At 34.7% G+C, this 16,508-nt stretch overlaps 2 protein-coding genes across 3 annotated transcripts; both read right to left on the reverse strand.

Moving 5' to 3' along the window:
- Window positions 1–2,518: 2,518 nt before the first annotated feature.
- On the reverse strand, window positions 2,519–10,139 carry LOC132177088 (uncharacterized). Of its 2 annotated transcripts, none has more exons than XM_088515260.1 (19): window positions 9,917–10,139; window positions 8,573–8,610; window positions 8,459–8,481; window positions 7,264–7,370; window positions 7,140–7,191; window positions 6,972–7,056; window positions 5,941–6,031; window positions 5,400–5,438; window positions 5,184–5,251; window positions 5,032–5,094; window positions 4,764–4,819; window positions 4,607–4,680; window positions 4,394–4,486; window positions 4,208–4,309; window positions 3,974–4,054; window positions 3,802–3,893; window positions 3,661–3,676; window positions 2,938–3,048; window positions 2,519–2,851 (listed from the first exon to the last, which is right to left on the reverse strand). In XM_088515260.1, the coding sequence occupies exons 1-19, from the start codon at window positions 10,007–10,009 to the stop codon at window positions 2,750–2,752; spliced, it is 1,386 nt and encodes a 461-aa protein (XP_088371386.1). In that variant the 5' UTR covers window positions 10,010–10,139; the 3' UTR covers window positions 2,519–2,749. The 2 variants fall into 2 exon arrangements, with proteins under 2 accessions (XP_088371386.1, XP_088371387.1); XM_088515261.1 differs by lacking the exon at window positions 2,519–2,851 and adding an exon at window positions 3,229–3,257 and having other exon boundaries at window positions 2,961–3,048.
- A 1,930-nt stretch (window positions 10,140–12,069) lies between these two features.
- Window positions 12,070–16,440, reverse strand: LOC148586625 (Radical SAM superfamily protein). Its single transcript, XM_088515262.1, has 9 exons — window positions 16,155–16,440; window positions 15,982–16,058; window positions 15,233–15,335; window positions 14,932–15,029; window positions 14,676–14,806; window positions 14,462–14,570; window positions 13,476–13,667; window positions 13,252–13,388; window positions 12,070–12,683 (listed from the first exon to the last, which is right to left on the reverse strand). Exons 1-9 carry the CDS (start codon window positions 16,378–16,380, stop codon window positions 12,395–12,397), a joined length of 1,362 nt encoding a protein of 453 aa, XP_088371388.1. The 5' UTR covers window positions 16,381–16,440; the 3' UTR covers window positions 12,070–12,394.
- Between the last annotated feature and the right edge of the window lie 68 nt (window positions 16,441–16,508).

A 16,508-nucleotide genomic window follows, 5' to 3' on the forward strand; every position in this document is an offset into this window, starting at 1 on the left:
GTCATCACAAGTTAGTAAACCCTAGCTGATAGGGAGAGAGATTAGTAAAAGCTAAATAAAAAGTGCTGATTTTTTCCGTTAAACTTATCGAATTTAGAACTTAAAGGTATAGCTAGGCGTCGTGTGACCACCTATAAAAATACTTTCAAAATTTCTATATACAATTACTTTCTATGATGCAAAAGTTATTTGATCTTGACATTTGTTTAGATTGATTTTGCCCCCTTTCCACTTATTTAGACTTGTATATAAACGAAGTCTGCACTTGACCTTAGGTTGCCTTCGGAAGATCTCCACTTGCACCTACAAAATAAAGGAGGAGTCATCACAAGTTAGTAAACCCTAGCTGATAGGGAGAGAGATTAGTAAAAGCTAAATAAAAAGTGCTGATTTTTTTATTTTTTTATTAGTTGCCAACTTTTATAACCTTTTTATTTATTTTAATGAATACTTTTTTTCTAAAACAAAATTGTGAGTATAATAAATTATTATTGTCGTCCTTAGGAGTCTTGGTAGCTTAATCAGCTAGGACCACGACTAATGAAACGAAGGTCATTAGTTTGAATCTCTCTTCCCCTCTTGTGTGAACATGTCAAAAAATAAATAAATAAATTATTATATAATAAATAAATAAATTATTATTGTCTTCAAAAGTAGTGGTAATTAAGTTGTTATATATTTTTGATCCCTGAAAACTGAATTTCATTTTTACGACTCGTAGAAACTTAGCCCGGCCATTCATATTCGCACATACATACTCTACCAATGCACAGGGTTTGGGTTGAAATCAATAGTCTAATAGGTCCTTGTGACTAATTTATAGTTGCTTTGACATAAACCCATGGATTATGTACAGCGTTGTAATTTTTTTTTTACCCCCAATTTTTCCTTTGTCTTCACCCATAGGCCATAGCCATTAGCCAAGCATATCCAGATCACTCAAAAGTCATGAATTTAATTGGTAAGACTTGAGATCTCAATATTTTCTCACGTAAGTACTTCTCATCAAAGCAAAAGGTTTTCTACTAGTAGTTTAGATAAACAGTTTTCTCAATATATGAAAAACATTGCGCTTACGCGAGAAGATATGTATACATCAGCTTAAAGTCGTGAACCGAGCAATATATAGCTAAAATTACCAAACATACTCATACATTTTATTAACAATCAGATAAAATGAGTAATTCTATTTATTACCCCCATCATGTATAACATTACTACATTACTGAAATAAAATAATAATGAAAGTCTGGTCACCAAATAGAAGAAGATCTCCTATTATTAAGTTGTCCAAATTAAATGAAAGTCTACCAAATAGATGAAGATCCCCTATTATTAAGTTGTCTGAATTTCATAAAGCAGGGGCTTCGATGAGGCTTATATGTTCCGGACAAACTAAGATAGAGGACCCACCTGTCTAGGGTAAACAGGAGCCTTGTAACCCCTCTCCGAGTTTCACAAAAAATCAAACAACATAATAGGAGATCCCAATTCCAAGCAAATGACAGATATGCTAAGAGATGTCTTGCCAATATGTCAAAAAGTTTAGCCATAAAAGGAGTAAATTTTTATAGGGAAATCAGTCTCGAATATGTAGATCCAAGCTAAAATTCTCCCCACTACTTATTTATTCAGTTTTGTCGTAATTTTGCGTTATTGCAACTCCCAAATACTTCGTGTGCAATTGACCAACCTCCCAATTTTATTTTTTTAAAAAATTAAATTAAATTAATTTTTTTTTCCCCCTATGCTCGTCCCTCTATATCTTGATAATAGAGGGCCTAATCCACAAACAGGAAAACTAGATCACATGAGGAAAGCCACACCTGGGTTACTTCGTTCCAACGAACATTATACAACGCGGAGAATTATGACAAAACAGTCAGCCCCCTTTGCTCACTAGCTACCAAGTTTCCTTCTATCTATGCCGGGGGGGAGGGGGGGTGGGGGGTTGGAGTGATTCGATAACAATACATATCTTAAAGGTGATTTGATGCGTTTTCGACTAAAAGGATCAACTTTAAAACAATTAAAGTAAACCTAACTAATCTTAGGAACTTGTGATTAAGGGATTTTGAATATAATTATAGTCTTTTGCGTCCATTAATTTAGTTCAAGCTTCCCTAGAGTTGAGTTTTCAAGTAGTTCAACTACATCATCACCTGCTGGTTATCTACAGTATCTTCTACATGACAAACAATTTCACATCCCGTTAGTTGAATTTTTCAAACCCGATTCATAATTGAAACATGCCATGCTAAGAAGGTTCAATTGTCCAAAATGAATTTCTAGATCCGCGGATTTATCAACATAAAGTTTGTAAAAAGAACCAAATTTTTGTTGGAAATTATATAAACTTATATATTATAATTATGTATAATCAAAAAATTATGAAAAGCCTTTTGCTTTTTTATATTATTTTTTCCTTTTAGGCCAGAGTTCGGTAATTACTTGTATATGAGAGCAGCATGAAGAATTTAAGCTGGGGTATCCAAGCACAGAGAGAGAGAGAGAGAGAGAGAGAGACGATATATGGATTTATACAGTTGCACCCGGCATTAAGCTTCATGGATTTATACATTTTATCATGTGATTCACTATATGAAGTTCGCACATTTGCTCACTGTATTAAGATGTTTATTCATGAGTATGAGCATTTACCTATTCCAACTATATGCTTCTCTATGAATACGAGTATTTACCTATTCCAACTAAACGGCAAGGTAGAATTCAGACTCAGTTATAGCCATTATTTTAGGCGTTTCTTCTTTTCAGGAGTTGCATGAACCTGTGCTTTCTTTCCAAATGTCTTCACCTGAAAATTTTCGAAGGCCTCAGATACTGCTGTCACCTGTATGTAATATATTTTCATGGTCACTAAGCAATATCCACACTATATTGATGACTTAGCAATATCAATATTTTATTTCTACAAACCAGTCCAGGCTTCTTAGAGTACACCCTAACTATCATATCTTGGTAAAAGACAGGCAGCAAGTGGCTGATACGATCATCTTCGATTGGGAATTTCTCATTGCACGCATACTCCTGGTAAAAGCTGAGCTGTTAATTCTCCAATGTGCAAGTACTGTTATGTTTACTAAAAGAAAGCATTCCAATTCATGATCAGCTTCAAGAAAGATTAAATTTTAAAATCAGTTCCTTAATTATGGCTGGGATTCATAATCAGTAAACAAAGCACGTGTAAATTTTAGCAAAAGTACTAACAATTTCTATGGCCAACAGGTCCAGTTAGCCTGCATCATGAAGGATTGTTTGTATTAGAGATATAGTTGACTATGAATTTAACGTGTTACCAATTTATTCAATAAAAAGGGTTTTCAAGTCCTCGTAATCTAATTCATCAAGGATAGTCGACGCAGCATGACTAAATTTGCCTGTAATACGATGCTGCAAGCAACCAGGCTTAAGGCACTAATTTTCTAAACATAGTCTTGATACCAGATATTCAATCCTAAAATTAAGTTGTTGGCTATGCTCTACATCACAGAAATTGCAGTCACCCGATTTTCAGGCTAACCTACAGAATTATGGTTGAAATCTTTCATAGAAATCGAAAAAGTCCTTAGTCAACCTTAAAGAGAACAATGATAAGCAAATGATCTAAAAGAATCTATGTTGTAGAAGCGATTTCAGTACCTTGAAAAAATTGATGCTGGATGAGGAGAAGCATGCATGAAGAAGAAAGATCATTTGTCAAATTGGATCAGAAATAGAAAATGCATCAAACAAATTGCAAAGACAAACAGTGCCTTCATCTTTTGAATCTTTCTCAAGTACCTTTCAAGAGGGTTATTCGTTCCACGTGTCAGATCAATCTTAACGTTGCTCACGGCAATATCTTCTTCTTTTAGTGTAATACCACAACTTTTCTGGTTGAGAAATTACACTTTAGGATACCATCTATCTACTATTGAGAAACAGACATTGTAATTAATATAACTTTTTGAACCTGGGAACAAACAATATCTTGGGGAGTGATGTTTTTGAAGTGCTCCATGCTCTCCTTAGGGACAGAGAACTCATTGCAGAACTGCAAAACATAATAAATAGCTAGATTGCTAAGTGTGTTTCCTTTACAGTTGATATTACCAAAGTTCTACTCTAGGAGCAGTTAAGATTTGAGACATGCCACGAAATTCAAACATTACTACCTCTTCGCCATCTTGTTATTATATTAAGATACCTGATATAGCTCCCTTCTTCTAATACGTAGGATCAAGTCTCTTGATTCCTTGAGCTCTTGATTGGGAGAAATTTCAATGGTTCTCAATATTGAGTCATCTAACTGCAGTTTAAGATAGATAGTGTTATAGCATAAAGTAGAACTTGGAAGCCCCAATCAGACTCGAATAACGTGTAAAGTTCAAACCTTCCAATATTCAGCTGGTTGATGAATTGAGGTCGAAATGTGAAGATGATCATTTGCTTTTAACAGAGCATCAACAACCATGAGTTCAATTGCCTGACAAAAGAAACACTGTCAAATCTAATGCATTTAGTGCTCAAATGCAGATTAAAGACATTTATGCTACAACTGCTATGTTAAAGTTCCACATTAATAAATGTAGTTGGGATTCGTTACCTTTACTTTTGCATGTGTATAGACTGTTCTATGCAAATCAGCACGAGTAGCAAATAACTTGTGGATTGTCAGGTCTGACAAAGATATCAAAAACAAACTGAAGAATATAAAAACTTCTAATGTAAAAGTGATGAAATAATTTTTAACATATACTAACAATCCTTAGAACGGTAGCATATCTCATCACCCATAACTCGCATAGATTCCATCAACCTGCAAATTTAATGGGAAACATGGTTCTCTTGAAATCCCTTTTTTTTTATCTAAAGAAGTATAATAACAGAAAGTATGTGCACAATTTGAAGTAAGCCAAGTTCAAACTTTTGACATTGGCAATGTCGCACAAGTTTAGAGTTACTTGAAGTGAAGAGTTCACCAAAGCATGTAACTAACTATAAGATTAAGACCTCTAGATAAATAAATACCTCTCAAATTGAAAATTGCAGCCTAGACCGCAAGCCCGGGAGTCCCGTACTATATAGTCAAACCTGCAGGAAAATGATATTTTTATAACTTTATTGTCAGAAAGCATTGAAAACGGCAAGTAGGAAAAGGGAAAAAAATGAAATTGACTTACTTGTCAACATCTATTCCATTTCGACCATTTGCAACAATATCATACAAGAAACGCTTTTCCTTCATATTCTACTTTCAAGAAAATCATTAGAAGGGCTAATCACAACATAAGATAATAGAAGTTGAATATAAAGAAGGGAGCTTAAAAAAGTCGATCAGAAAGGTATTATGAGAGAAATAAAATGCCTCAAAAAAACTTGGGCTATTGATAGCTTACTTTTGTTGGAGTACGATCAGGGCTCGCAAGTATCATATCCTGCTAAGAGAACATAGGTATATCAAATGCTTTATTAGTACTATTATTGGATTGATAAATTAAACATACATTCAGTGGATCTGGAGCCCACAAATCACCCTCCATTCCATTATTATGGGGAGAGAAACTACCATTTGAACCAGAAATTTCAAGTCTATACTTGATGGATTTTACTAATCTACCTATATCCCTCATTCTTCATGCACATAGGAGTAGCGAGCTTAAAATTCCAGCGGTCAAAATAATCTAAATGGTAAGGAAAATGGAAGTGTGCAATTATACGGTCTCAGCAGAAAGAAAGTCAACCCAAATAAAAGCAAGAGGAAAAAGGAGCTTATAGAGGCTGGAGCAACGTTCTAAAACTATTTAATCCCAAGGTTAATCAAAATTCTGAAAATTGAAACTTGTGCTTTATTATGGATTTCGGTAGCTGTAAAAGTGATGTTTTGGGAGAACTTGTCTGTTAATGAAAGGAACGACACATTTGTAGATAACATTTAACCTTCACTTTCTTAAGGCATTCAGAATCAATTTCAATGTTGTGCTCATCAACAATGTAGTCCACCATCTTCACAGACATGTCCTCATGACGCCTAGAAATTTTCAAAATAATAACCACAAAAGGATTAAATTCTCTAATGGAAAAGCAATTACCAGTTACTGCTGAAAAGCTATTATAAATTACACACAATTTTGTACAGAACTGAAAAGATTATTTGACTATCCAATAACATTTCAGTAAGATTAAAAGAACGTAAAAAACATGTGCTTCTAAAAAGACACTGCACAGAAGATCCATTATCTTTCATTCCTACAATAGCACAGAGCGTAAGTTGTTGACAATTGTCAAAAGAATTTAAGAACATCAAATTACATGTCCTCTTTGATAATCTTAATTCACCCATAAATCAACTGAGAAAATATACAATTAATATTAGAGTTCTTAGTCAATCTAACAAATTTTACTTTTTTTTTTCTTCTTAAAACTATGAATTATTTTCTGCCTGAAAAGAGAAGCAATTGGGAGAGTGGATGACATATTTGGGTGCAGTAAGAGATCATGAAGTTCCTTTGTATTGGCACATGCATATCCACTATTCTATTCATACCCTTAGCAAGGTAAGGTTCAAGAACTGTATGTAGACAATGCTATAACAACCCAATTAGATTATGCCAAAAGATCACTATGACATAATATCCAGTAGAACCGTGCTTATCTGAATTAATAAGCATGCGCTTCAGTAGACAAACCTATTTGTCTCAAATACTTTTAGTTTCATGAATGAATAATTTTATAATTAAAAAAATCGCATGTAATTGAGCCACTTATGAAAATCTTGACTAAATTTATGAAACAGTCTTACTATGAATCTATAGGATATTACACTAAAGATGGTGATTCCGACTGCTCTACCTTCATATCTTAATCCAAATGACTCTATCTAATGTAAATAGAAAGGTTATCAATGTAAACTATGCAATCTTCTCTGTAGAAAATTTGATGTCATTTTTTTTTCTTGGGATGAATGTTACCATGAGACGCCATTAATAACCCGGGGAAGAAACTCGCGCTCAAACAAGTGGCTGAATGGCCCATGGCCAACATCATGCAGTAGTCCTAGAAAGAATTTCAAAGAAAGAATAGAGGTAAAATCAAGTGACAGAGACAAGGAATTTGTTATGAGTGTTACAGTTAGTCACCAGCAAGTTTTACTGTTTGTATATCTGAAGGCTCAATACCAAGCTCCGAGCCCTGCAAGGATGACATGGGTATAAACATAATATTGACACTAATAGCACTCAATATGAAAATTACATCACCTACTTGGTAGGCTTTAATTGTATTAATAGCTTCACCAGCCAACCAATACACCCCTAGTGAATGTTCAAACCGAGAATGCACAGCCCCTGGGTAAACCATGTGTGCTAAGCCTGAGACACAAGTAGAATTAAATTTTTTTTTTAGAGCAAATTAGTGACAAGTTTGAGCCACCAGTATCCTGTATGGAAAATTAAAAGAATGCAGTGGACTCAACATATTTATTTTTTCCTAATAATTGCATTTGATGCAACATGCTGAGAGTAAATTGTAGTCAACGAGACTCAGCTTTGAAATGAACCATAAAGCAAAGAATAGTAAAGAAACTAGACAAAAACTTAAAGACTTAAGCAATTTTCCTAAAATGGAACCGGCTATGTCAGCTCAAAGTAGAAATGCATAACATCGAAATCACACAGTAACATTTATTTATAATCATAAATACTGGATTTTTAAATGGGGCACAATTTTTAGAATCTAGAATTGTCTTTTAAACTTTCCATGTTGGGAATAATTAATTGATTTTAATACAGAGCTTGTACTCAATTTATTGAAAATTACTTACCACCCAAAAAACAAAGAAAAAATAATTATTACAATGATGTGGACTGTGGAGAGATCCTTCAGGGTTCAAAGTTCAAACTATGCCTCATTAATGCATACACCCTTTAACCTGATGGTGCCACTGCAATCTGAACCATGAACCTGGTTTTGTGGTTGATCAGATCTATTATTATGAAAAATTATCCATAACCTTTTAAATTTTATTGCAAAATTTCTCTTTCAGTTGCTACAATAACCACATTAGAAACCTTTAGTCAGTGTCACAGTTTGGTTCATTGCTTCCGAATAATGTGTGAAGGTCAAATGAAAACCTGAAGTGTGTAGTATAAACGGTAAAGCAACATTAGGAGTAAAGTTAAAGGGAAATATGATTACATGAGGAATGACAACTATCTAAGTGGGCATGTGTAAAGAGATGTAAGAATTTGAAATCAATGGCAATTAATTATACAAAAAAGTTCCTTTAGTTCCAATCAAATAGATCATTGGCATTCAGATTCCTTCAAGAAGTTGGTAACAGAGATTATAGATTCTGCCAGTGAATTTAGGGATAATAAATCTTCAGCAGATGTGAACTTCTTAAATTGTTTACATATCTAATTCTCCTGATATTTAATTCTGGTAAAGGTTGACTCACCAATTTGCTTTAGATCACGAAGCCTGCAATACGTAGTAATCATCAAAGAATAATAATAGTAATTAACTAAACAAGAAACAACCCTTGCATGGGTTTGAGGTAAAACAGACTTGCCTCTGAAACTGTTCAGTATCAATGAACTTCAAAAAGAGCTGCAATAAACAAGAGAAAGTAACTAAACCATCTCCTCTTAAAAGTGATTAACAACATAACAAAATCATATATCATATCCTGCAGTGTTCCTTTTTTTTCCCTCTTAATTGATTCTTTTTTTTTTTTGGCCATGAAGACAATAAGCACTTAAAGTTTCACACAGAACCTTAAAATTTCATGAAGGAAACCAATTCTAGATACTTTCATGAAGAAATATGCCTTTCTCAACTCTAAATTCTGACCTCTTTATGTACTTCTCTTTTTCTCTCTCACTTTTTTCCTCTTTTCAAATCTTTTACTAAGACAAGTTCAATACCTTCCCTCTGTTCTGAAGTATGTTCGGTTTAATGTCTTTCCTTATCATTCAATTTCTCAAAACAATATCTCTTACATTAATTATCAATCTTAGCATTTTCAATGAGAAAATCTCAATAGCTTCTTCTCCACTCAAGTTGTCAAGATTGAGATCTTCATTTGTCCGTCCAAAAAGGAAAAAAGGAATGCTACTCTTAAAATGGTTCTTCGTCTTCTTCTCCAATACAGGACTTAGTACACTACCCTGGATTGGTATCGTTCAAATTTCTACGTCGCTCAGATTATCATAGTAAATCTCTGCCATCCGTCAAAATCAAATTCCTAATCCTAAAAAGTTCTTAGTTCCACATCATATTACTTCAAAATTTACATGATGTCCTAATTGAAACGATTCAGACAAAAACAGTTAACTAATTCTACATTCCTCTCATAAACCAAATTAAAAAGCATAAAAGGCAAACATAAACGATGATTTGAGAAGCAAAGTTTCATACAATTATTAATCGACGAAACCACAATTTCATAGCTCCAAAAATAGCTATTCAAAAATTCACTGAATAATATGCATTTCTTTCCGCCATGAACCAAGCCAAAGCAGAAACACGAGTAAAAACAACGATTTAAGATGCAAAACAGAACTCACTTCTTTGACTCAACTACAGTTCTACGGCACCAAAACAATTAGTTTAAAATTCATTCAAGAATCTCTCAGATAGGAACCAAAAGTAGAGAACACCGAAAGCAAAAACAACGAAAAACAATTAGCGAATCAAAATTATGTATAGTTTCACTTCAATCGACTCAATCACTATTCTACAGCTCCAAAGCATACGAATCCGAAATTCATTCAACACTTCGACATTTCTCTCAGCTATAAGAAACAATTCAAAGCGGAAAGCAAAACAAAAGCAACGAATCAAGAAAGCAGCAACATCACATATAATTCTGAAACGCAAACGAAAAAAGAAGCCGCTGAAAAGATGCTCAAACCGGCTCGAGATAGATGTTGCCGTGAACGTTGTCGTGGACGTGCTTCAGTATACGCCGGTCCCTCGAGGACTCGACGTCCGTACTAGCTCCCATTGCTTGCTCGCTCAGTGAACTCTGCGAACGCGCACACAGAGAGAGGGAGAGGGAGAGAGACGGTTATTGTAGCAATGCAAAATGAGAAGCGGTTATTGATTGTAAGAATGTAAAATGAGAGAGGTTTACGGAAGTGTGTAGAGTGTGTGCGTGTATATAAATGCTGGAGTGGTGGTGGTGAAAAGATACCGCCAAAGGGTGCTCTGTTTACTTACGAGTCACGAAAAGACGCGTGCGACACATGTCCAATTGGGAATTAATATATGAAATTTGATTTTAAAAAATGCTGAGCTGTACACCGAAGCGTGCCCTTTCCGCCACTACAACAGTAGAACTACAGAATTAAATGAATAGACAGGTCCAAGTAACGGACATTTATTTATTAACTCGTTTAAGTCCTTTTTATTCTAATTAATTCCGCATTGCTAGGAGGACGATTACTAAAAGCGAAGATCATTTTCCTCGAATCTCTTGGACATTTTTATTCTAATTTTAATTTATTATTATTATTTTTGTTATAAATTGATTTGATAGTTCATAATTGGTTTAACAAGTTAATCAATAAGTAATTAAAATGTCAAGTAAATTTTTTTTTTTATTTATTCATCTCTCCAAGAGAAATGTTATATCTCCCATTTCTTTTTAGGCGCATATACCATATTTTTAACTTTTTCAAGCTACAATTTATAACTATTCCGCAATGCTAATATTATAGTATAAACTAACCATTTTTTTAATAAGAACTGATTCAATGGTAGGTTGAAATTGTTACTTAATTATAGGATAGAAACACAATGTCTACCATTACTCTTTTACCAATTATTAATTTCACGTCAATTTAACAAAAAAAATTTAAAGTAAAAGTTGTAGTACTCTTACGTCTTAAAAAAGTTGTATTACTCATAGGTAGAGACGTAGAGTACTCTCTTCTAACTATCACTTTATTTGTAATATTCCTTAACTAAAAAAATGTTTATTTATTGACATGACAGAATCATACCAGGAAGTAACGAATATTTCAATTTTTGTAATATTCATATTTTGAGACTCAAAATGGCAAAAATATCCTAGGAAAGATAAAAAAATCCAAAAAAAAAAAGGTGACCAAAAAAACAAATGACGATAGCAAAGGACATCAAAGCTTGTCCACAATGTTTGGAGATGTGATCACCGACCACTTGTAAAAACGAAAAGAAATTTAAAAACAGAATCCTCACTAGTAGCGCTGGGTCCTTTTTCTAGTACTTGGGCACCTTCTTTTTTTTCTTTTTTTTTTTTTTTTTAATTTAAATTTATTTTTTTTCCTTAGTACGTGAGCCCTTTTGCTTGAAATAGGCGGATTAATCGTTTACCACTTACTGACCATTACCAAATTGTCATTGACCGACAATCAACTTTCGACGGTCGATAAGTAGAATAAAAATATTGTTTTGAAATCGATCGGTTCAGTAAGCAATATGAAGTTTATTAATTAATCGACTTAATCAATTTTTACGAATTAGTAAGCAAAAATACCACATCCGACGCTTACTAAACTGATACCCAACCCTATACCTCCTTTCTTTTTGCTAGTGTTGGGTTGGCAGGAGGCCCGAGGGACATCTTTTGTCGTAAGCGAAAGTGGAAAAGGAACGAATAAATGAACCTATTCTGTCGTGAATGATAGTTGCTGACATTGCCGTCTTTGTTTTTTTTAACAACATTGCGGTCTTTATGCTTGCCAACCTAATGCAAGGCCGTAATGGCCAATCATTATCCCTATAACAAATATGGCTTATCATTCTCCACTATTAGTTGCCTCTCCCGTTTCCTTTATCTGGTAAATAATGGAGACATTTTTTTTTTTTTTTCTTTCTGAGTAAATTCTTGGAATATGATTAGTCGCTTTTGGCATCCTAACAAGTAATGGACAATACTTTTATGGTGGAAAGGAACCGAATGGGAGAAGCCTAATTGTGTGAGAACTGGAAAAAGGTTTGGGAAAGGATAGACGTTACTTCAAACGCTTGCAATTGGTTTAGCGTTAACCTTTTTCTTCTCAAGCAAGTAACACTTATGTCTCAGCTCTTTAATTTCACGTGCATAATGGATAAAGATGGTATTACAAACAGAATATTCACAACTGACATATACGGAATATAAAAAGTTAAGCCATGCAACATTGGGTCACGGTTTTGAAAATATTTTTCTATTTTTAAAACTAAAAACACACTCTAAAAAATTAATAAACAATTTAAGAGCACACTCTAAATAAATAAATAAAAAACTTTCTCAACTATGAACTCCACCCAAAATTCGCATCTCCACGCTTCTGTTTCATCTTTCTCGCAAAAATAAGCAGAAGAGCTGCTTGGCACAACTTGTATCCGCTTACCTGAAAAAAATTCAGACAGACATATTCACTGCAATCTGGAATTGCTCTGGCACACGGATCAAAGGAGCCTGGATTGTACCAGGCTTGCCAAGTTGACCACAGGCGGCCATCTGATCATCACCTCTACTGAGTCGCAAGAAAACGGTGCACCCTGCCTCAGCCAAAACATTTCGAAACTCAATCATCTTTGGCTCGCTGGTTGGTCGAAACTGGGATCCGGTGTGAGGATTGAATGAGATGAGATTGATCTTGCATGGAATTCCCTGAACAAGATCAATAAGCCTCTTTGCATCATCAATGCTGCAAATAGAAACAGAGACTAGATCACTGGTAAATAATATGACAAGGTCATGCAAAGCAATTGCAAGACGTCTACACTTCAAACATCATAACATAGACAAATCAATATCTTATGAACCTACCATGAACCCATCTAATTTCCAGGAATGTCATATGCACCACAGAAAGAACATACCCCCGTCTCTTCTTTTTCTCATGGAAATTTTTTAAGATTGTGGTTCATGAACACGGTTTCCTCGATAACCAACTCGGAGCTACCAAAGTTGGGCATCATACTAGCCCAAGTCTAAGTCATACTTAAATATTAGTTGATCACGTGATAGATGTGTTGAACATTGGCATATTTTCAGGCCGAAGAATTTCATATTACTGAGCCAAGATATCCTAGGGTGATCCTTTTGTTCAAGGATGCTAAATCCCATAATAGAGCATAATATTGCTAAAGTTGAATCCAGTGCAATTGAACCACAAATATTTTGATGATGAATGATGTAAAACCATGCAGCAGATTTGCATGATAACTGCAAACAGCTTCTATAATGTAGAAAAGTGGAAAGGTTTATCCAACCTGTCATTGACTCCTGAAAGCATTACATATTCAAATAGAACTTTGTAGTTATGTTTGAAGCGAAGTTCCTCCCGAAGGGTCTGAAGAAGCAAGCCTAATTTATACTTCCGGTTAATCGGCATGATCCAGTTTCTGACCTGCAATGATTATGGTGAAAGAGGGGTAAATTTTCTTTGTGCATCTGCATGTCCCATAAATCAAAATAGAAATTGGAAGTAATATACCTCATCAGTTGTTGCATTCAAGCTAACAGCTAAAGCACAATTGGATTCATGGAGAAAACGTCTCAGCTGGGGAACAAGCCCACTGGTTGAGACAGTGACCTTGCGAGGACTGAAATGAAGGCCTTGGTCATGCACCATAATATCTGCAGCTTTTATGACATTGTCAATGTTGTGAAGTGGTTCTCCCATTCCCTACAGGTATAAATTTATAACTATTATCAGAGAGCCAGAAAGTAAGTATATATCTTCATATTACTTATTTTTGTCCTTTCCACTTGGAATCCATGAATAAGTTAAAATCTCCAGATGTACTGTAAGGATGAAGAAAATACAATTGCCACTTGCCTTTGGGCCAAACGGCTGTTGAGATGGGGGGTTTCAAGTCCCCTTGCATGTGTAAGGAAAAATATATGAAGAAAACAAGTCAACAGAACATAACAGAACATAAAATAACCAAATATTCAGCAAATTCACATGAAAAGAATATATATATATATATATATATATATATATATATATTCTACATGTATGAAGGATCACATAACTATAACGATACAATAATTTGAAAGGGCTAGTCAAGAGTGCATGGATGCTACTTGCCTGTATCATAAAGAAAATAGAAGTAGCCCCATTAACTAAATTAAATTATGACCTGAATGTTCTCAAAACAAAGAAACACGTTTCTCTTTTTATCGGGGGAAAATTTATATCCGTAATAGCATCAATAAACATATAACATGCTTTGATAAACAATGAAAACCACATGTGCTTACAATTAAAACATTTATTCAGTACTCTGAATCAAATTTATTACTTAATCCACAACACACTGTGTTAGAGAACAACTATAGGTCTAAGCAAATTACAGGGTCTAATTGATCGTGAAAGCTTGTGTTTCTATATAAGAGTGAGTGACATTTGCATTATGTTTATGCTGGTAAAAAAATTCCAGCGTTCTGAAATTCTGCCTGGAAATGTTAACCCACCATAAATACAACATTGGTAATGGAACCAACTTCACTTGTGAGCAGACGCCGGGCAAATACAGCTTGCTCTACTATCTCAGCTGCAGTTAAATGTCTCTTTAAACCCATCCTGCAAAATAGGTGGACGTTCAACAAACACACAGCTTTCTAGGCTAGTAGAAGTTGAAATAGTATAATAGATTGCATAGCTCAAAGAAGAAGAATAAAATCTTACCTTCCAGTGTAGCAAAACTGACAATTCATGGCACAGCCCACTTGACTGGAAACACAAACAGTAGTCCTGCCCCTATCACAAGGTATGACAACTGTCTCTATTACCAGTTCATCTTCCAATGTGAATAAAATCTGCAACCTCCTGCCATTGTCACAATCAATGAGAAGATTCTCAAGAAATGCAAGTAACATTTTCAAAGAGAATTACAAGAATATAACTAAGCAGAACAGCCACAAAAGGAAAAGATTATAGCTACCTTCCTAGTTCCATCAGATGCCGTGAGAATTTCTTTCAAACATAATGCCTTGAATTCAGCATTTTCGCTCAACATTTTCTTGAAATCTTTGTTCAAACCTACGGAAGTATGATTCAAAGAATAGGATTTCATGAGACTGAACAGCTCAATCACAAGAGAAAATCTGAAGGAGAAATATATATTTAGCCGTCATGTGAAGTCAGAAGTAGAAACATAATATTGAATCAACTTCTAACCAAAAATTACATAACAAAATAGTGATATTATTTTTCTACGCAATCCAAAAAGTACTTAAAAATACCGTCCAAGTCATCACTATGATGTGCCCAAATGTTATTTCCATAGAGGCGCTTCCACAACATTAGAGCCTGACCCGGCCTGTATCCTTGTAACTGAACCCAGTTCTGTCAAAGTAGGCTCTCACTATTAGAATGAGAAGTCTCGCAATTTGGCAAACAAGCTAAAATTTGTCATGAAAACACACTATCTAACAATACTTTAAAAACCATATGCAAACAGTCATATGACTCATATCCTAGGCCCAAAACTTTCCCACATCACGCATACTTGTTCTTAACTTCTTATAAGTTGATGAGAAAAGAAAATAAAACCAAAAGCTCAATCTGAAAAATAAGATGCTGCTAATATAGAATATTGAAAGAACTTTTCTTTCTTTAAGAAGCAAAATATGATCCCAAAAGCGAGAAAAATCACTTCAAAAACACCAACCAAACCATGTTTAAACTGGCAAGTTTTCTTCCATCTATTAAGAGCAACGGGCATAGAGTTGACTGCACCATTGTAATTGCTTATGAAGTTCAAAGATATCATATTAAAACTATTAACCAAAACAGAGCGACACAGATAAACAAACAACTAACAGCACTGGAAAAAAAAAAATTAGTGTTTAAATCCCAGTTAGTACTACTGACACTGTCACACTGACAAGAGTGAGTGTTATATCAATAAGATAGACATCCCATGTAATGATCTCGCCAACAAGAAGAAAAAAAAGAAACAATATCAGAAAAAGAATAATCTCATACATACTTCAAGCTCAGAGTATCTCATCTCCTTGAGAAGAACCTTGGACCCATTTCTCGAAACTCCAATTCCGCCACCATCTCCTACCAAATAAACAAAAAAGAGCACTCAAAATTACAAACCCCAGATCCTATTTATTAGACCTTGATTCAATTGTAACTCGTTTTCATGATACTCACCGAAATCAGAGCAGTTGTCGTCGATGGAAGCTTGAGGAATTCGTTGAGACCAAGTGGTGGTTGAGAGCGAGCGACCGTGGGAGAAGACGAGGGAAATGAGAGACGGTGGTGGTTTCTGATAGAAGAATGAGATAGGGGATAGTAAGGCCATGGAAGGCTTAGGTAGGAGCAGAGAGTTGTTGGCTCCTACTCGCACTCGCACCTGCCTCATCCACATACATCCCATCTCCGTTTCACAGTAGCACGAGTTTGCGAACGAAGTTTGCTTACCCTCCAGAAAAATTAGAAAATGTACCAACTCGGGTCGGGTACTTTAAAAAACTTGTTATCTATTTAAGTTAAATAACTACCCAT

Source organism: Corylus avellana, chromosome 4 (assembly GCF_965113065.1).
Source record: "Corylus avellana chromosome 4, dhCorAvel1.hap1.2, whole genome shotgun sequence".
Classification (NCBI taxonomy): domain Eukaryota; kingdom Viridiplantae; phylum Streptophyta; class Magnoliopsida; order Fagales; family Betulaceae; genus Corylus; species Corylus avellana.

Coding starts and splice junctions, on each gene's coding strand:
- LOC148586625 (XM_088515262.1), bottom strand. CDS start 16,380: ATGGGATGTATGTGGATGAGGCAGGTGCGAGTGCGAGTAGGAGCCAAC. Junction 14,807..14,931: donor CATCTGATGGAACTAGGAAG/GTAGCTATAATC, acceptor AGGAGGTTGCAG/ATTTTATTCACATTGGAAGA. Junction 13,668..14,461: donor TTACCAATGTTGTATTTATG/GTGGGTTAACAT, acceptor TTATACCTGTAG/GGAATGGGAGAACCACTTCA.
- LOC132177088 (XM_088515260.1), bottom strand. CDS start 10,009: ATGGGAGCTAGTACGGACGTCGAGTCCTCGAGGGACCGGCGTATACTG. Junction 6,032..6,971: donor GTTATTAATGGCGTCTCATG/GTAACATTCATC, acceptor GAAAATTTCTAG/GCGTCATGAGGACATGTCTG. Junction 2,852..2,937: donor ACTCTAAGAAGCCTGGACTG/GTTTGTAGAAAT, acceptor TATTACATACAG/GTGACAGCAGTATCTGAGGC.